The following is a 21,653-nucleotide window of genomic DNA, read 5'->3' as shown; positions in this document are numbered from 1 at the left end:
ACAATAGCTGTTCGATTACCGACCCCATCGAACACCTATCGAACCGGGAAAACTTTCGTAAAGTTCGATGACGGTTCGATTATACGATTATAGTTCGATCGCAGTTCGATGAATACAATTAAGGTCCGATCAGTTCGATTAAATCGATTTATACCTTGCCGCCGAATTTTTTATTTATATTCCGAAGGCGTATTGGCGGCCGCCCACGGGCCATTCTCGCGGGACATCCTTATTCTATCCCATCGGATGGGACAAGCTGGAGCTTTTACAAGCTCTTTGTTCGTTAATATGTAAAAAAAAGATTTTAATTTTTATTATTTTCTTTAAAGAAAGTGTCATTCTATTATTTCAAATGATGAGCAATTAATGAGTGAAGCATACGGTGCCTGTTGCCTGTGTTTTGATTAAACAACCTCGTAATTTTCTGAAAGGTAAAGAAAAGTAGAATCAATCGGACACAATTATCGAACTTTCATAGAACTTAAATCGAACTCATTGAACATCAATCGAACATCATCGAACAAAGAACACTCATCGAACTAAATCGAACTTATCAAGAAATTTTCGTAAAGTTCGATAGCTGTTCGATCGGGTTCGGTAATCGAACAGCTATCGTACGATTTTGTTCGATAAAATTCGATGGTTCGATAACGAAAATCTGTTCGATAGGGTTTGGTTGACACCGCCTGGGTCTACTTCTGCTGTGCAAAAAAAATAATCTGGAAACATGACGACTCAATATATAATCATTACCTTTTTAATTTCATTGGAACTTGCAGTTGGTGAAACACCCAAAATATCGTATAACTTAGTATCGACTGGCATCTTCTGTTAACACAGGTTGAATTCTTTAAGTCTCTGTCTGGAAAGTGAAACAAACTTTTATGAGAGTGAGAGAGAAGAAAGACGCGTTGAGCGATTTGAGTGTGTAATAAATCCAGTACGTACCTTTATTTAAGAAAACGCTTCTAAGTTAAGCGACGGTTCGTTTGTCCTAGCCTTGAAATCCACTACCGTGATTCGATCTAAGTACGTGTCTATTAAAATTTTGAGTTCTACAATCCGAAGTTTCTAGCAAATGAGGAAAAAATAATGCCAGGTCAGCAAAAAATAGTTTAAAAGTTCCGAGACAAAAGTTGCGAGAGTTCGATCTTCAGGTACCTTCAGGATCTTCGCCTCAAGCAAGCAAAACAGACAACAGAAAAAATGTTTTTACTTGAACCATCTTTAAGTTTAACCTTAAATTTATGAATATTTAATGACTTTAGTTTGGAAAAATCTATTAGTTCTTGTCAACACTAACATGCATTTTGAAGAATCACGATTCCGAAATTTATTTCCAGGACGAATCGAAAAAAAGAATTTTGATATTTAACGGGAGTGAAATGGTGTGAAAAGTCGATATAAATTATTTCCAACTTGTTTAGAATGTTTTATTTAATATTTTACACAATAGATTTTATTTTCATAAGTAATAACTCCAAAAAGTTTCAGGTCCTGAATTTGTTTTAAAGTGGCTGCTTCCACAAGGTCCGTAAAGTTACCTCGGCAAATCTGAAATTTTAGAGCATCGAGCGCAAGTTCTAAAATTTTCGTCAAAAAGTGCAAAGACCCAGACCAATCGACTCATGATCTTCATGTTGCTCTACTTTTTGTAAGAATTTGCTTTATGTCTCATATTTAGTTGATTTCTTAACCAATGGACAGTCTATAACAATTCTATGTTTGATTTCTTCCAATTCCCTATGAGGTTGTCATTTTCTAGTCTACTTTTTTTTTGCAGTGCGTGCACTTCTCTTTTCCTTTCCATCTTTTCCATTGCATTACCATGTCAAACTTGACAATGCTTTGCTGTTTGCTCTTGAACCAAAAACCGTGTTGCTGCATGGTGACAAACAGGTACAATCATGTAAAACTCTACCAAATTAGAAGAAAAGTTCAAAGAATGTTTGTTTCTTTATACCAGACCCCCGCGCTCGATAGGATCGATCATCGGAACGGCTCGATGACGGATCGATATTTGATCGATGGATTACTTATCGATCCGGATAGGAGGTCGATGGAAGATTCACCCATTAAAAAGTCTTGAGTATCGATCCTTCGTTGATCCATTATCGAGCTAGTATTTCAATCGAGTATATCGATTCGTCATCGATCGTTAATCGATTCGTCATCGATCGTTAATCGATTCGTCATCGATCGTTAATCGATTCGTCATCGATCGTTAATCGATTCGTCATCGATCGTTAATCGATTCGTCATCGATCGTTAATCGATTCGTCATCACTCTTTAATCGATTATGCATCGATGACGAATCGATTAACGATCGATGACGAATCGATATACTCGATAGAGTCGATAGGGTCGATAAGATCGATAAAAGATCGATGATAGATCGATGATAGATCGATGATAGATCGATGATAGATCGATAACTAATCTTAAGCTTAAAAAAATCTTGAGTATCGATCCTCTATCGATCTCCTATCCGGATCGATAAGTAATCCATCGATCACATATCGATCTGTCATCGAGCCGTTCCGATGATCGATCCTATCGAGCGCGGGGGTCTGGTTTATAATTCTTTGATTTTGCAGTGCCAGTGCGCAGTGTCAGTTACATCAAAATGCCTCGAAAATGTCAATATGAAAATTACGTAATCAGAGAACGTATGTCTCGCTCATTATAAAAAGGCCGAGACAAACTTTCAATAATTGGATTGTAACATCGAGTTAAGTCTCTTTTGTTAAGTCACCAGGGGGTAAAATAAAACAGACCTTGATACATTTATCGTTCGTTTCAACTTGACGATTCGTTTAAAACTCAGCACGACCCTCGACGTGGCCCGAGAATTTTCGGGCCTCTTCGGGCCATGTTCGGGCCGAGAGACACTATCAATTCTTTTGGCCCGAACATGACCCGAGTCATTCGGGCCATGTTCGGGCCATGTTCAGAAGATTCCATATTTAAATTGATTCAGCATGTCCAGTCAAACAAAATAGTACAAAATAAGATTTGTCTGTTTTGTTTATATCGCTCAAAAAAACTTTACGAGCTTCCCGTGGACACGCTTCAGTTTAAAACCGGGACCAGTTTACCAGCAAATATTTCCACCCTAAGTATATTTATAACTATGTTTTCATACCAAATAAGACATTTAATATTTATATGAATTTACAACATTCATATATTTGATATAATTAAGAGAAACCAAGTTTTTCTCAAAGAAAATGTTAAAAAAATTCAGTCCTGAAATTATACGCCTGTTTAATAAATCATGTTTTCAAAAATTGGCCCGAGTGTGGCCCGTGCGTGGCCCGCGTGTGGCCCGAATTCTCGGGCCAGCTCGGGCCATACTCAGGCTTTACGCGAATTCCAATAAAAGTTTTGGCCCGAGAATTCTCGGGCCATGTCGAGGGTCGTAACTCAGCCTCCTAAATATTTGGGGTAGGTAAAATATGTACAAAGAAATTCATACTTTTCCAACCCGGCGAATCTTTAAAAAAGAAGCGAACAATAAAATATAATTACCCTTTCCAAATAAACCTCTTCGGTGGCGAGCGTAGTCTACTCTGACGTAATTGTAAAATTTATGTGATGGGAGTTTGACATAGTAATGTAATGTTGTTTGGGGGATTAAGAAGTTCTCTGGAATTTCGATTGCATTTATTCAGGTTGATTTTTTATGACTTCTAATGGTACTTTTTCTAACAAGTTTGATTACTCTGTTCTCACACTTATGTCTTTTTTTTCGCGTCCTTTTCCGTGATTACTTTTATTTATATTTTTAAAGACAGGTAAGAAGGCATATCAGGGCTCGAAATAACAATATTTAGGTGGTCGGACACATTGTCCGATCAAAAATTAATTTGGGTCGGACATGTCCTAAGGCTTTTAAAGTAAAATGGGTCGGACATGTCCGATTGATTTTTATAAGTATAATGAATCATCTCAGGCATAATTGAATTTAATTAATTAATTTAAGCCTCTATCTCCAAAAACCATGATCGTGATCATATAAATATACTCAAGAATGCTTGAAATACTAAATTTCCTTATAAGGAAAATCAAACAAACGATCGCGATTTATTTGAGTGAAAAAGGAAAAAAGCAGGTGCCTTATTTTGTTTTTAAAGTGAGCTTGAGTAATCCTTACTTGAATGAAAATACACCTGACAGACTGCATTTACTTCCAAATCTATATACTTCAAGTCTAACACAAGCTTCTGATAGAATTTCACATTGATCACAAAGAAGCTAAACAAATGCCAATTAATGGTCAGAAGCTTATGGTTTTTACTTGAAGTATGCTTTCATTTGTTGAGAAAAAGCATCACACAAAATGAATATCTAACACTAATGATCGCAACTTTGGGAGTTTTTGTGTGTAAATAAAGAAGTTACTAATTCTATGTTAATTATAATTACTTTTGGAAATTTCACAACGCATCTGACAAATTTTTTGAAGGCACCGAAAGTAATTGGGTCGGACACGATGTCCGACTAGAATCGATTTGGGTCGGACATTTCAGCAATTGGGTCCGACCGTTATTTCGAGCCCTGCATATTGATGTAACTGAGTGTGGTGACTGGTGTCTTGGATGGACTTGTAAAAGAAACTTGTAAACGAAACAATAAACTTAGAATTATCCTTCATGTCAGATCCCTTTCCATGTTTCTTTGTAACAATCATCAGCATAACAGTTAGTCACACTAATAGCATCCCACTTCTAAAGGGATTCAGGAAAAAATAACCCAGCGCAGTCAGGACCTCCTTTCACTTTATCGATATTACGCAAACGGCAGTGTGCGCTAAATTAGTTTGGTTTTGCTTTCAATTTCAAGCGCAAAGGTCTTAGCAACATATTTTCAATATATCTCCATAACTAACAGATTTTTTGAAATTCTGTAAAAAGGTCCAAGTTCCTAAATAGTTTTACTATGTTCCGTTGGCGATTCCAGAAGTCATGCAACTTTCGTTGACGTCAAACCAAATGTTTCATTTCTCCGTGAACTTTGAACCCTTGGAACTTTTTTTCTATGTATGTTAAAGCGTTCCGGTTTTTACTAAATGAAAGCCTGTGATCTTAGCTTTCCAGCGGTATATAACACTGTGGATACGGGCTAGACGGCAAATTGGTAAAATGCCGATCGTTTTGCAACATTTTGAAAATTGATTGCCGACGCGCGACGGGAGAAAAAAAATTTGCAACTATCGAAGAACAAATGTGTCTGGAAACGGAGGAAAATGTATTTGGAAGCTGAAACTTTGTATGTTTATCAGAAAAAGGGTGAGGAATTCAAAAATCACAATCGCTAATTCTAGTTCTTTCATTTTCATGTAGTTTTTTTAACTTTTTTGCTCCTTTAGCATGGGAATGTCCCAAAAAAAAGTTTTTATTTCTGCCGAAATGGATTTTCTTTTCATTTGGGGTTTCTTTACTCATAAGTTTTTGTTCCTCCATTTCTAGAGGCCCCTTGAAAATGGGTCCTACCACCTTTTTTGACTCATTTCAACCTTTTCCAAGCTATTTTCTTCAAAAACAAAAATAAAACAATGCCATGTCTTCTTTTTTCAAAAAAAGATATATCTTTCGTTATTTTGATATGTTGGACGGTGAAAAAGAATGCGGCTATTATATTTTGATTTTTCGTTATTTTGATAAATATACTAAATATTTTACAAATATTTTTATATAATAATATTTTAACACCATCAAAGAATTCTCCCTCCAAATTTGAGGTCTCTAGCTACACTAGAATAAGAGATATGCAAAATTTAAGAAGTATATATGACTGGAAAATTTCTTTTTTTTCTTTTTTGACACATTTTTCGAATTTTTCCAAGCTATTTTCCTAACCTTTTTTTTGACATTTTTAGTCAAATTTTTGACACTAAAATTTGAATATCTTTACAACCACTAATCCTCTGGAGGCCTATGACCCCTCATTTTCTTTCTTTTTCAAAGCTCTACAAGATAGGATAGATTTTGAAAAAAAAATTAACACTTGAAAAATCTTCTGGAGTTGCTAGTTCTGTGAAAAAAATCATAACCATCAGTCAAATACTCTTTCGTCTATTTAAGATTGAAGACAAAAATTTGCGAAGAAAAATAAACCTTGAGCACAAAAAATGCTTTTTTAAACACTTTTTTCACCGAAAAACAAATAACTTTCATAGACTTACCTTTCCCAAACATCGAAGAAGCCTCTACTAATTAAAGTACATGAGATAAGATAAGATAAAACCTTAAAATCAACCAGAATTTACAACCTTTTGTCCAAAGCAAAAGACGTGCTTTTCTCGCCGCCATCTTGTATTAGAATGAGAATTATTTTCAGTTCCAGTTCCCACGGTCTTTTTTTTCATCCAATCAGATCGCGCGATTTCACTTTCGCTTTCTTTAGTCCAATAAGACTGCGAGATTTGAGTCATGTGACATCTGTATTGAAAATGGGTATGACCCGGCTGGGGGTTGAACCCACAATCTTGCGAACCGTAGCCGGATGCTCTACCACTGTACTACGGTCGCTCAACAAAATATCCAACCGCAACACTGTCAAAGTCAGCTATAGTTGCACCAAAAACATGAAAAATATCATACAGAGCCACAATAAAAACATCCTGAAAGACGAAGCAAACGAGAACGTAGACAACCGAATGTGTAACTGCAGGGTAAAAGCTAACTGTCCCCTGAACAGATCGTGTTTAGTTGAGCGATCAGTATACCAAGCCACAATGACATGCGAGTAAGAACCAGATTACGACAAGAAGTTTTATATCGGACTTGCTGAACCTGCTTTCAAAAAACGTTTCGCAAACCACTGCTACGAAAAAGAGACGGAATTGTCAAAAGAAGTTTGGAGGTTAAAACGTAAAAACCTATTGCCAAAAATTGCATGGAAAACCATCTGACAGTGCCCACCGATCAACTGTTTGTCACTGAAATGCTCACTTTGTCTCGCGGAGAAACTTGAAATCGCTACATTTCCGAACCCTGACAAGCTTTTTAATTCTAGGAATGAACTGATTTCAAAATGCCGTCACTTGAACAAGTTCACTTTAAAAGTTCACGACACCAAGGACTAAAATGACGTCAATTTTTGGCGAAGACCCTGCAATGTTATTTTTTGTAAGAGCAACGGAACTCTACTCTAGTTTTAAAAAAAAATTATTTTAGACTGAGGATTGTTTGAAAAAATATGAAACTGTCAGTATTGAAACAATAATTTTCATTACTTCAACTATGATATAACGCTTCTAACTTCGGTTGGTTAAGCACTCTTTTGATGGATAAAAGCATTGCATCAACAAAATATTCCACACATTACAAATTCTGTACATTAAGTATAGGTTTCTGATCAATAATTAAAGAGCTTCAGTTATCTCTCTTGTTTCATTCTTTTTGAATCCCCTAGCAAATAGTTCTAATGTCATATATGGTAACTGGTAGTATTGGTAGTATATGGTAGTATTCTACTTTCAGTTTCACCTATATACGTTTCTGTGCAATCCTCGTGTGGGCATTCAATTTTGTATACGACATTATTTTTGTGCTCAAACTTTCTTAGTTTTATCTTTAAGGTTAAACATGGACGATAACCTTGTACTTTTGAAGGAAATTTGAGTCTTGACATCTGGTTCTAAAACTGCCCTCAATTATTTATTTAAAGATTTTACCAGTGACTCGGGTTGTTTCCCTTGATAAGTTTCTGAGGTTTTTGGGGTTCTTCATCTGTGTTGGACGCTGGTTGGTCAGGTTGATTAAATTTAATTTTCTTCTACTTTTTGAATTGCTGTCGTTATAACTTTTAAGGATATCCATTTAAGTCATGGAAAACGTACTTCAAATGAGCAATTTCTTTGTCACATTCTTTTGTAGATCATAAGTCATAGGCCTGAAGCACTTATGTGTGTAAAGTTCTTGAAAATAATCATTTCACAATGTTCTGTGTGTGTAATTGGTCCTCAAAACAGAATATGTTGTCTTTAAGAACTAATTTCTAAAGAGCTATTAATATTTTGTAAGATTCTACTGGTTGATCACACCAAGGGTTTGTAAAATAAAATTAAAACAGAAGCTTCATTATTGTTTTCTCATTATTGTTTTCTGTTAAACATTAAATCTTTTTTCCTTTAAACGTTCCTTCAGCCATATCTGAGTGCCATCATCAGTAAAAAACTTTAAAAAACTAGCTAAAACTCAATTTTGTTCTTTTTATACGATTTACAATGTTTCTTTTAGTATTTTTTGGCTTTAATTATGATGCATACATGGTTTTAGGAATTCTATAGATAGGCTTGTTATGTGCAAAATTTCATTTTTTATTTTAGAATTTCATTTTTATTAAATTGTTACTTGTTACTTGTATAGGTGTCATGCAAAGTTCTCAGGTAAGGTTCTTGATGAAGAAACACATCCTCTGTATGATCAAGAGAAAAAAGAATCTCAACAGGTACTCTTCATGTCATTGATTTTAATTAACTGCACCCAGTATATCCATGAAGTTGGGGACCTGGATAGACAACACTGGTTGAGAGTGATAGGCATTTTTGAAAATATTTTTAAGCTTCTTAAATGCTCTTTGGATTTGAGTTGAATAGTTTTGCATGTAACACAGCAATAATGCAGCCCCTAAGCTTTGATGTTGGATTCTTGGAGATAGATAGTTGGCACAGCTGCCTAGCCGGGGATTTTCATATTCAATTCACGTTAGGCACTATTACTTTTATCACTTACAAACATAGATTATGTAATAGCGTTTCCTTCTCCTTTAAAGGAATAGATTTTGAGACACTCAAAACTGTTTTAGGTGTCTTTTATCCACCTTGGGAAGTGTTTTTGAATGTCTTCAAATTTCTGAATAAGACCAACAGTATTTGGACTTCATAAACGATTGTATAGTTACACATTCTAATGATCGCAATGAAAATGTTTTCAAATTTTTTGCCTTTTCAATGGTTGAAATTTTTTGTTCTCTAAATAAGAGATCAAGATCTGCTTATTTATTTTTTAACCATTTGGACTGGTCTAGATTGAGCTTTGTCTAAAGAAAAATTTCAATTTGTCCGCCAATTTACCGCAACGTTCAGTTTTGCCAAAAACTAGGTTTTTTAAAGGATCGGTTTATTCTCAATAAGCTCCCAGTGTATTGATGACTAGATTGGAAAAAGTCTTTTTGCTTGTGATTTATTGTCAAAAATTTTAGATTAGGCCAAAATAAAAAAATGTAGTGGCCTGTTTCCGGAAACACTACATCTTTTTATTTTCGCTCTATATAGAATGTTGTCTGTACAAGTGCTTCGTCACCCTCACTCTGTACAATGTTATCTTTGTTAGGAATATTTGTACAACTTTTAGCAACTTCTGTTATATCTGCAAAATGCATAAACTGCAAGTTCTGGGACGTGTCTTTTAACCTTTATACCGAGTTTATGTATGTTTAACCTTTCTTAAAATCACATGAAATTTGTCCAAAATTTGCGGGTTGAAGGCCTACAGAGAATTCATAAGGTGAGACAAATTAATTTATTGTTCTACTTGTCCAAAATCGAAAAAAAAAATAATATTGAATTTGCAAAACTGGAAGATTGTCTTTATAAGTTTTTTTAGGATATTTTTAACTGGACAAGTTGAAAAAGTGTAAATTTATCCCAAACAAAACTTGGACGAATTTAAAATATGACATTGAAAGTCACTCATCCATTAAGAGGAAAAACTATACTCCTTCAATTTTTTGAGATCTTGACCTTCTGACCCTATTTTTTAAGAAATTAATTTTTATTGTATATACCGATTGACCAACCACTACGTTTTTGAAGGTCGTCCTGTAGAACAATAAATTAAATTTGTCTTGCATAAATCAAAAAATATCATTACCAGGCGAACAGTTTCAGCATGAAGTGCTGATGAAAAGACCTGGTTATTTGGTTAAGTTCTACTACCTTGACCCGGGAAATGAAGGAAAGGATTATTAATGGTTTGGTTTTTGACTGTCACATTGAATGTGTAGGTTATTAGAGTTAAATTTATAAGTGTTGTGTTATTAGTGTTTATTGTACAAAGAACAATCTTTTTTTAGTTGGGTTAACTGATAATTTCCAAACCCTTGTCTTGTAAGGTTGCGTTTAGGGGTCAATGATGAGAAAAGACAACTATTGATGATTCAATATGAGAGTGATTGACTAAACTTGTGATCCTAGTGACAACTCCATTAGGAAGCTTGATCCATGATAAAGATTTTTCTAAAACCATCTGAAATGATTTTTTTTCATAATCAGCATAAAGTTTTGAGTTAGTTCAAAGCAAATTTAAACAAATTTTTGGTTTTTTGTTCAATTCGAAACGTTTTTATGGAACGCCTGCAAATTAACTTTTAGTAAAGTCCAGACCCGTAAATCGCTACAAATTGACCTCAGATGGAATTTTTTGTTTTTTATTTGTTTTAATTTGTTCACTTTTGAATTGTCATTCATAAAAATGTCATGTTTAGCTAAAAACAAAGGAAAAATGTGTCAAAAAATTGCAGAATTTATGGATCTCAGTTGTAAGGCTTTTTCCAAGCAAAATTTTGTTAGAAAGCTCAATTTTTCTCAAAATTCAACATGCAAGCAGAACATATTTTTTCAAAAACTTCATTCAAAACTGCATCTGAATAGCTAGCCCAGTAAAGCATTGTTCTGCTTGTTGCATTTTGTAAAAAATGATTTTTGAAGCCATCAAGAATAAAAGTGGCCCTAACAAAAGAGTGCCAAAAAACAATGTCATTTTTGACAAATTTTAGCAATTTTCTTTTACATCAGTTTAAGGACTTCTACTTTGGACCAAATAAATTCTACAGCGAAAATTTTTTTCAGGGTTTTTGAATTTGCAAAAAGATTAGATTTTTTTTTATTTTACTAATTTTGTACCTAAAATGCCTTAAAATGAGGAGTTAAACACTTTTTCGAGCCATCTAGATCAAAAGTAATGGCCAAATGTGTGTCTGATCCCTGATTTGCCATTGTGATGAGAAAAAGTGAATTTATAAACTTTATAAAACAACCTCTAAATTTTTTTAAAAGATTCAAGACTTAAAAACGATGATCAAAGTTCTCACACTTCCTGCTTTCAGGTTTTTAAAAGAACCAAAAATGATGGGACAGGCTTCAGTCTTAAAATTTTACATTCTCCCCTCGGTGGATCCAGACAAAGACTGTGATTGTTATTTGTAGTTGGGCAGTTTTTGATTATTATTCTGTGGTTCCATCCTGGTACAAGTCTTTAAAATTACGTTTGATTGGTATTTAGTTTATAGTTTCCGTCCAGATTCACCAAAGGCAGTTGCAACGCTGATTTTCTGCTGTCTTCATCAGATAGATTATATAGCATACAGTGTTTTGTAGATAAAAGACACTTTCTGTTTATACTAAGATCCAATACAAGATTATTGCTAAATCTGGCTTGTCAATATAAGATTAGATGTAAGAAATCTTGATTGAATTAGTAATGATTTTCCAGTTATTTTCTTATAAAAAAGTCAATATTTTCACAGCTAGATTATCTTAACTTGGGATATCAATATTACACTACGCAACCAGCAAAGAAAAGAAAGGGATATGAGAAATCAGAGAAAACAAGATTAAGTAGTGTGGGTTGATAAATGATTTACATATTATATATATATGACTTCTCACAAGACTCGAGCTTCTCTTATTACAAAACCATGATTCTCTCTACTTTGTTTTAATTTTATTTTACATTTATTTTCATACTTCCTCCTGTTTCAACCTTTATAAATGTACAAGCAAGCTATGAGGTGAAAAGGGGAGGTCCATCATTCTGTGAAAAATATTTGTCCTGCTTCACTTTGAAGCTGAACATTTCTTATACTTACATACGGAAGAAGAAGACATACAGTACAGTAGACGGTTCACTTTGCTAAATCGAAAAACAATATTTTCAAAGATACTTTCACAAAGGGAGAGTTACACTTTAAAATACAAACTAAAGGGAGAGTCTTTTTAACCCTGTCTAAATTTTAAAAATGATGACCTCAAATGGCTCTATATCTCTAACACAATTTCGAAAGGGTCCCAAATTTCTTTTTTTTTTATTTTATGGTAGTTTTTTTTTTAATTATGTCTAACTCTACTCAGAAGGGTTCGTAATGATAAAGGTCAACTTCATATTGACTCAATGAGCTATCTTTATCGCAATTTAACCTCTTTATATGTAAATTTATTAATGAAGGATCAAGAACAAATACAATATCTCTTTCTCGTAAAAATATGGAGAAAATTATGAATTAATAATTTTCTTGTTCAGCTCTTTCAGTTATATTTATATACCTATCTATCTCTATTTCTCATTAGAACACAATTCTCTTGTTTCATTCTCTGATGGAATAATTTCTCTTGAAATTATTCTCTTTGAATCATTATTATTTTCAAGTATTAGTTTACCCCTGTATAATACTTCAAGGAGATTTTGAATAATATACAATTGTTATACAAGTTTTCATAAATTATGGAGGGTAAACCTCACACTGTGTGAAAAATTTATTTTTTCTTTTTCAAAATATTCTTTCTCGATACAACAAGATTTCTTCCTTGTTTTTTTCTTTATTTGGAGAAAAATATTTTATTTCTATTGAATATTACTTGCTGCAGAATTCATCAGGAGCTCGTTATTTGTTGATTTTATTTCTTGATCTCAAAAGATGGACCCCAAGGTATCGAATTACTTTTTCCTTTTCATTTCTTCATCTTATTTTTACTTGCTGTCAAAACCTTATATTACATACAATACTTTTTTCACACTTTAATTTCAAATTTCAAGCTTCATAGAATTTCCTTTTGGAAGCAAGTGAAGAATGATTTTTCTTTTAAGTATGTATATTTTAACAGTCCATTATTCAATTTGTATTGGCGTTTTCTTTTCGTTTACTCTGTTTTAATACGTATTAAAAGTAACTCGGTTTGTTTTCGAACAGCCTTTATGTTTCCAGTAGTCTGTCTCAAGTCTATGTTACTTTATCTTTTCGTTTGTTTTTAATTTCAATGTTTATGTTGTTTAAAAAAAATTCTTGTTTAAAGGTTTCTATATGACGTGTTGCCTGCTTTTGGTCGTACTTTATTACTCTTAAATTTTGGTCATATCTCTTTACCTTAAAGTATTTTAGTAACCCATTAAATTTAGATTAGTGTTTGATTGTAGGGACGATATATTTTTGATATACGATAACATTTTCAGAAGTATTTTCTGTTTGAAAGTTTTTCTGAAGTTGAACCAATCAATTTTGATATCAATAGTTCTTATTAGACTTTAGATCACCAAGAAAACTCCGATTATGATATAATGTTCGAATGCTAATTGATTATATTTGATAAGTATTATTGGAAGATTGTATTTTAAGGAGAATGAATGGTAGGGGATAAATCTCGCCATATTTGTGTTCTTATTATTAATCCTACTTTATTCCAATAATTATTTCACTCTTTTAAAGGGTTCGACTCACTTTATTATTTTCTACAGCATGTGCAAATGATTATTATTATTGTGGGAAAAGATTTTGAAGTTTTTATTTTATGGGAAAGGGTTTGAAAGTTAATCCACTCTTACACTACTAGAGTGAAAATGTTTTTCTCATATTTTCATTTAGTGATTGAAGTAGATTTTTAAAGCTTGCCAATGTTTTGTAGGGTCCAAGAGCAGGTAAAAGTCTTGTACAAACATCAGGTCAATAAAGGGTTGTTCGTGCTTCTCACTTCGGCTTACTCTACATTTTCGTTTTCTTTTTTATGTTTTTGTTTTTGTGTGTTTTCTCTCATTTAGACATTCTGTCCGTCTAGTATTGATCATTTGAAGTCATTTAATTTGTGTAGCTATCAATCAATATCAGTCAGTTACTCTGGTGTCTGTGCTGAACACCCCAGAACAATTTAACATTTCTTGTGTTGACATAATATGCTCTGCCACTTGTTTTTATGGAATCAGAAAACAGGAATAGAAGGGATTTTTCATGTACCTTAAAAAAAACTGTTATTTGTAATATCTTTTTCCACTGATGAATTTATTGAGAAAAACGGTGGTATAGAAAAATGCTGGGAGAAATCGTGGTCGTGATTCCCGACGTGTCCAATTATCCAAATATGTTCAATCTCCTCAAATCTTGATATATTATAACTCTTTTATTTCAGCAATCAGAACAAAAGAAAGATCTAAAAGAAGTCGAAGACAAACTCGGGGACGTTCGATTGAAAACACCTGACGATAAAAACAACAACACCCCCGGTGGTAACCAGGGCAACAAGAAAACCATGGAAACAGAAAATGGCGACGACAACAAGTACAACTGTCTCGGAAACTTCGAAATCCAAAAACGTATAGGAAAAGGTCAATTTTCAGAAGTCTTTCGTGCACGCTGCTTGATCGATAACAGTATTGTAGCGCTGAAGAAGGTGCAAATCTTTGAAATGATGGATCTAAAGGCGAGGAATGATTGCATCAAAGAAATTGATTTGCTCAAATCCTTAAATCATCCCAACGTTATTAAATATTTGGCCTCATTTGTGGAAAACAACGAACTGAACATTGTGTTAGAATTAGCCGATGCTGGCGATCTATCCAAAATGATTAAACACTTTAAAAAACAGAAACGTTTGATCCCAGAGAAAACCATCTGGAAATATTTCGTCCAGATCACAGCAGCTCTCCAGCACATGCACATCAAAAGAATCATGCATCGAGATATTAAGCCTGCCAATGTCTTTATAACTGCTAGCGGTATTGTCAAGTTGGGTGATTTGGGTCTTGGACGTTATTTCAGCTCACAAACGATAGCTGCACATTCTTTAGTCGGTAAGAATCAGCCTTTTTCACGTAAACATGATCTTATATCACCTATGAACATTACAAAACATATTTTATGGGGCATGGGGGGAAATCTTTTATAGAGATACGCTTGGGGATCGACGAGCCTTTTCGATATTAGCTCTCTAGTACTATCGAACCCTGAAGCAAATTTCATACAAACAATTTAATCTTCTCCCATAATCGGAAAAAAATGTTTAGGCTTTTGAAAACCCCCCAACAAAATGAATTAAATGATAAATAGCAGCTCGACGCTAAATTCTTTTTTTGTCGGTTATAATTTCATCTGTAAAGATTTGTTAAGTGGGCCGTAAACTGTAAGCTGTCTATGATTTCCTCATTCATTTATCGGAAATGTAGTGTATTCATGTTACATTTTGATGTAACAGATCTACATGACGTGTTGATTGATTTGTTACATCGTGAAAAGCGTAAAAACTTAAACGTAAAACTTGGATCATCTTTTAAGATAATTTCCTGATACGATTTTTGGGTTTATTTTTCCAATGACGCATTATCTCATCCCTATCTCGTCATACTAAAGGGTTAACGAGTTCCTTGGCAGTCAGTAATATCCCTGCCCATGGTCCAGGCTGTTTTTAATGCCGACCTTTACAAAAAAGACCCGGTGACGAAACCTATATATTCCAGTGGCTGCAAACAAACGTTTTTTTAAGCTCTAACTCGTGTGAGTTTAAAATCTCAAATTGCTTTCTTGAACACCATCATTTCAGGAACTCCTTACTACATGTCACCGGAAAGGATCCACGAAAACGGATACAATTTCCGTTCCGATATTTGGTCCCTTGGATGTCTCTTGTTCGAGATGGCTGCCCTGCAATCACCGTTTTATGGAGATAAGATGAATCTATATTCTTTATGCAAGAAAATTGAGCAGTGTGATTACCCACCGTTACCTTCAGAATATTACACAGACGACTTGCGTAGCCTGGTGGATTTATGCATCAACCCTGACCCGGAACAGAGGCCAGATATCGATTACATTCACCAAGTAGCTGAGAAGATGTACGCTTTCAAGTTAACAAAGGAACGATAATAAGAAGTCCAAATTAATCCTCTGTTTATTATCTGCTTGTTTGTGAGAAATACTTCCCAAGCATCTTATGTGAGAGAACTCACATGAATTAGAATGAAAATGTCATCTCAAGCTCGCTTGTTACTGCTCATTCTTCTCTGATAATGAAAAACAGGATGGATTGATGATGAACTCAATTGTCATTTGACTTGATTCTTTTGAATTCTTTTCTGAATTATGCATTCTTAAATAGCTTAAGATTTTAAAGTCAGAAGATATTCGCCAAGGATTAAACCTTCGTGCATATTTTATTTCATTGATATTTAGGTTAAAAAAATAGCTTAGGCATTCAAATTAAAGCCATTTTTAACCTACTATGGGACGTTATGTGGCATAGTCATTGTTGCTTTATCGGTAAATAAATTGTCTATAATAAAATTGTCGGCGAAAGAATTTGTTGGTTATAAATAATTATCGGCTAAAAAGTATTGTCGGTGATTATGTTTTTTTGCAAGTGTTCCTTTATCAGGCTCGCATTATGCTTAGCATTCTATTGTTTTCAAACAATAGAGCCATTGTTTAAGTACCAAAAACTGAGCTTGCGTATGCTTATAAACGTTATGCTTATTAAAGAAAAAACTTGTATTGCGTCACTTTTTGTCGGCGAATTTTTACCGATAAAGTACATTTTTATCTTGGTTCTGAACACGGCTTAACTCAGTCACTCAGTTTTAGGGATGTTAAACTAAGGATTGATTTTAGGGGGGTTGGTAGTTGACTGAATCACACATTATTATCAATGTAACAAAAGTGTGATTATTTTAACGGGTATTTTTTAATCTTATTTTTTATTTTTTTCCTTTAATGAAATTTCCTTTGGGTTTGTTATGTTGTAAAGCTGTCAAAAAATTTGTTTATAAATAATTTTTTATACATTTATGGTTCTGCCGTAAAACTAGCTGTCATTAGCTTAGTTTTTCTTTTGGAGCTACATTGATATGATATCAATTAAAAACATAATTTTTTTTATAAAAAACTAGAAAAATAAAAATGTGTTGCCACCTGTATTTTTACGAGTACAGTAAAGAGTCTTGCTTTCTTGCTATGCTTATATCATTAGCCTAATATTTGTTTGGTATATATCGTATCAGCAAGCAGCACAAATTTTAAAAGCAATCCTTTAAAACAACGTTTGTTGTAAGTGGCGATATATAATCTTTGTCTTTTTAGGTAATAACAAGAAAGGTTCAAGGTTTAGCGACTGTACTTTTTTATGTCTATTATAATGTAGGTAGCAAAAATTGAGATTCTATTTTTCTTTGTTGTTGTACACTAATTTTTTTAGTTTATTAGTTTGGAATGATACGACTTTAATAACTGAAGTTTGTTTGTTTGTTTTTTGTATTAATTATAAAATGCACATACTAGTAACAAAAAGAAAAAGAAAGGATTAAACAAAACATTTGATTTCTTCATTATTATCAATTCCGTCAAAAGAAAATAGATAAAAACAACTTTACACTGATTTACTCATTTTCGAAAAGATTCAACTGCAATAAGAGCAATAAGAGCAAGCTTGATTAACGCTAAAGGATTAAATTTCGGTCAAACAGAAAATCATTGTCTCATTTTTTATTCGCCACGGTATGCTATCGGCTCTTTGGTACGAGATTACCACTAAACTAATAGGAAATATTCGTTTATCAATTTTTCTCGACAAAAAAAATCAAAGTTTTAAATGCCCGGCCATCTAAAGATATTTCCGTTTGTCTAATAAATTAAGAAAAAAATACACTTCGGCTATCACCTGTACCACTTTTATCTCGTATGGCGTTTCCCTTGGGGGAGGCACCTAGGCAATTATTTTCTAATTCGTACCTCAAACGAAAATAACATATTTATTTCAACACCAATCGTATATTTTATAAAAACATCCTATAAACATTTTACAAATAGATAAATCATAACAATAGTTCTAGTGATAAGCTGTAAAGAACACTGTGACAGTCACAGAGTGGTCTGGGAAAGGTCTATTTAATGTAGAATTCTTTTGACTTTAATAATGGGTACTAAAAACGTAGGTGCAAAGAGGTTTATCTTTCACGTAGCCATATTTGGCCTTTTCACCTTTTGTTTGAAAAGTCTAACCGAGACTCCTTCATTCACGGCTGCAGTATCTCCAGAGCGTATAAGCTGTGCAAGCCAAATCTTTTCCTTTTCGAACCAGTTCGTGTAGCCGTGTCGAGCATGTTTGATCTTGCTGCAGAGTAAAACTTTGCAAGGATTGACCAAGTTCCAAGTGTTGAAGTATGATCTGTATTTCTCGACGGTGAACGGCTTTTCAAAATGATACCAGGGACTTGATTAGCGAGACGTTTGAAATTTGGATGTTCTACTGATTCGGCAATTGACGCAACGAGATCATCTAAATGTAGAGGAGAAAAGAACGCCAGAAAAGGATAATTATAGATGGGATAGGATTATAAAGTTCGTTAGTTGGCTTCTCAAGGATCTCTCTCCCTTTTGTGATGATTATAGATTCTACTAACATTCTTACTGTAGAATTCGTCTCGGATCATAGACCAAAATGGGGCAGATTTCCACAAGGGGATCACGAGGGTACCTTTGCATTGACTATGTAAGATAAACTTTAGTGCTTCTGGGATAAGATCGACCGGTGGAACTACGTAATTTATCTCGTTGGACCAGTTTTCTGAAAACGCGTCCACTACTTCGCAGCCTGGGACAAAAAATTTCGAATTGAACCTTGGCAATTTTGTGTTTTCTGGGCGTGCAAAGCGATCTACTGAGAAAGGACCCCAACGTTTGTTCAAAAAGGCAAAGAATTCGTCTGTAATTTGCCAGTCGTCAAAGTCAATATCTTTAGAAATTTCGTCTGCTGTCTCGTTCTCCTCCCTTGGGATCCAGTTTATTTTCAGGGTAATTAAATCAACTGCACAAAAATTGAATATGTCAAGGGCAAGGTCTTGCAGATGTTTTTTACGACTACCTTTTGAGACGATGAGTGAAGCGGCAAAATTATCGGCGAACCAGTTAATGGATTGTCTCGTTAGAAGCTGCTTAAATGATCGAAGACTATATAAAATAGCCGAAAGTTCTCTCCATGTTGAGCTAAGACCTTGCTCTTTTGGGTCAAGATTTCTATGGCTATCCGCCCATAGGGCTGGGATATGACTCCCGATACCAAAATCACTTGCGTCAGAATATACGTTTACAAAGGTGGCCCTGTGTTGCGAAATAAATCTGTGATTAAGCCGACGTAAATTTCCAAACCAAAATTCAAGCTCTCTAATTGCCTGTGGGAATTTCTTTAGTGAAATGGGAGCGTCCCAAGCCACCTCACTATCGATTGCTTCGTACAAGTAACGAGATTTTAATTGAGTAATATCGCTTAATACAAATTTCATAGAAATTATAGAGCCTGCTACTTTTGACAAAATTCTAGATGTAACTCGTTTCAGGGTTAGGGTCTCGATTATCAAATCAATTAAGGCTTCGATCCTTTTTTCTGTGATAAAGTAGGCGTTCTCTGAGAAGTCGATAATTACTCCCAGCCATGTCAGTCGTTTCTGGGGGTGCCAAACAGATTTTTCTTCGTTTACTACTAAACCAGACGATTTAAGTGACCGCCTGACAAAGTTGGAGCTCCAAATGGCTTTGACTAAATTAGACTCTGTCCCGCCCCCATCGTCGAGAAAAACGCATATCTTAATGCTATGGTCGTTCCAGTAGGAGACCAAGGGTCTCAGCAATTTAGTAAAAATCATTGGGGCAGAAGACAATCCAAAAGGTAGGACACAAAATATGAAAAACTTTTCTCTGCCATCAAGATTCCAAGAGAATCCGAGATAGGTTTGGTGAGCCTCCGCTATTTCGACATGATAATAACCCTTCCTCAGCTCAAGTCAAATTTATAAGCAAATCCATTTTCGGAAATAAGATTTTTGAGTGACCCCCAGTCATCGAACGAAATCCTCTCTTTAAAGGTGAGCGTTGACATAACGTAAATCGAGAATTAGCCTTTTCTTTCCAATGCTGTTTATTGAAGCAACTGAGAGGGGACTAATAACCTTTGGTGCAAACTCTACCTCCCTGGCCGAGCCGTCTTGAAGTAAATCCCTTATCGATTCTGTAACAAATTCTTTGTTTTCGAGTGCGGATTTGTTGTTGTTTGAAATGCTTGATTCAGGAATGTCGACAAAGGGTAAAAAATATCCGTATTTGATGATGTCTAGATAGAATGTACTTCGGTGCCTTCAAAGTCTTTGACCAGAAATCCAGTTTAGGCTTAAGTTTTCCTTTTACAGAGTTTTTTTCAGAATCAACAAGAAAATTAGAATTACACTTATCTTTAGTTTCTGGAGTCTCTCCTGGATTTTCTTTCAGGGCACTCGTGTCGCCAGTGGCCATATCTGTTACATGCAAGGCAACGTTCATTCGATCTGGAATTGCTGTATTTTGTCGTGTAATGGCTCCCAGAAGACGACTCGGGGTTCCGGGACAAAGTTGAGGATTGCTTGAATCTCTTCGAAGGTTCGGATTGGATTCTTTCCAGTGCACGTTTTTCAGCTCTCTTCAGACGCTTCTCGTCGGCGGTGTCGGATGCAACGCTGTCGGTTTCGTACTCTTTAACAGTACTCCATCCACCGGGGGATTTATCAGCAATTTTAACAAGTTTGTTTCTTTTCTTGAGGTTTTTTGATAGATCTTTTAGTTTACTTTTTGCCTTCTTAATGTTCTTGTGCTTAAGGTGACTTAATGCTTTCTCGACTAGGCGAAGCTGATCTTCATTAAACTGATATTGAATCTTACACGATTGTTTGTTGAAGTCTTTTTCTTTCTTGTCTTTTCTTTTGTCGATGGTGTCGTCCTTGAAATCTAAGAATTGTTCATCCAAGTACTCTTTTAGTTTGTCGAACATATCACCATCACCAACGTCTTCTTCTGAAGTCGATAAAATCCTCCTTCGAGGCATACTTACACATAAACGGTTCAGTAGCTAATGTGAAGTTTCTAAAATTTTTCTGGTTTTTAAAAAGATTTTGATCTCCCAAAGGAATTAGTAAGGTTGAAAAAAGTTCACAAAAGCTGTTTCTTAGAGACAAGTAGTTAAAAGATAATTTGAGATTGAAACGTAGAATTCCCATGAGCTCTCGTCATTGCCATATTCTCTTGAGTATTGAAATAAATCTATTAAATTGGATACGAGTACGACGTGCCACTGGCCAGGGTTCCTCCGGGGGGAGGGGGTACTTAGGAAAGTGAAGCGTAAAGGTATGTGCAGCCCTTAAGTTAAGGATGCCTTTTTGGGGATCTTAAAGTCCCTGTATCCTATTTTTTCTCCTTTTTAATCCCTTTAATGTCTCTATAAGGGTCCGCGGGTCGAAAGTCGGGTGGCACATACCTACCCGTCAGCTCGCAACCTTAGTGCCGAAAGCATCCACCGAAGGGGGGAGGCACGTTCCAGCTGGATATGGCGGTCTGTTCTTAGCGAACTAAAGAAAAAAGTCTGCTGGAAAAAATTGGTCTGTTCTACTGAAGATTGGGACCAGCTGGAAAAATATGATCTGTTCTACTGAAGATTAGGACCAGCTGGAAAAATATGATCTGTTCTACTGAAGATTGGGACCAGCTGGAAAAATATGATCTGTCCCTATGAAAAAAAAAAAGGTGTCTAAGAATTTCCTATCTGTTCTGAGGGAATTTCAAAAAAGTCAAAGAGATTTGTTTTTTTCCTTCT

General features: G+C 34.7%; 1 protein-coding gene across 2 annotated transcripts; it reads left to right on the top strand.

Annotated features, from left to right (window-relative positions):
* Positions 1 to 1,561: 1,561 nt before the first annotated feature.
* On the top strand, positions 1,562 to 17,352 carry LOC136815857 (serine/threonine-protein kinase Nek7-like). 2 transcript variants are annotated; one of them, XM_067072307.1, is made up of 3 exons: positions 1,562 to 1,654; positions 14,184 to 14,844; positions 15,591 to 17,352. In XM_067072307.1, the coding sequence occupies exons 2-3, from the start codon at positions 14,304 to 14,306 to the stop codon at positions 15,911 to 15,913; spliced, it is 864 nt and encodes a 287-aa protein (XP_066928408.1). In that variant the 5' UTR covers positions 1,562 to 1,654; positions 14,184 to 14,303; the 3' UTR covers positions 15,914 to 17,352. The 2 variants fall into 2 exon arrangements, with proteins under 2 accessions (XP_066928408.1, XP_066928407.1); XM_067072306.1 differs by lacking the exon at positions 1,562 to 1,654 and adding an exon at positions 12,580 to 12,715.
* The last annotated feature ends 4,301 nt before the right edge of the window (positions 17,353 to 21,653 follow it).

Source organism: Clytia hemisphaerica, unplaced genomic scaffold, assembly GCF_902728285.1.
Source record: "Clytia hemisphaerica strain Z4C2 unplaced genomic scaffold, Clytia hemisphaerica genome assembly, whole genome shotgun sequence".
In the NCBI taxonomy this organism is placed as follows: Eukaryota; Metazoa; Cnidaria; class Hydrozoa; order Leptothecata; family Clytiidae; genus Clytia; species Clytia hemisphaerica.
Note: the sequence above shows the minus strand (reverse complement) of the source record. Positions and strands in the feature narration are given on the sequence as shown.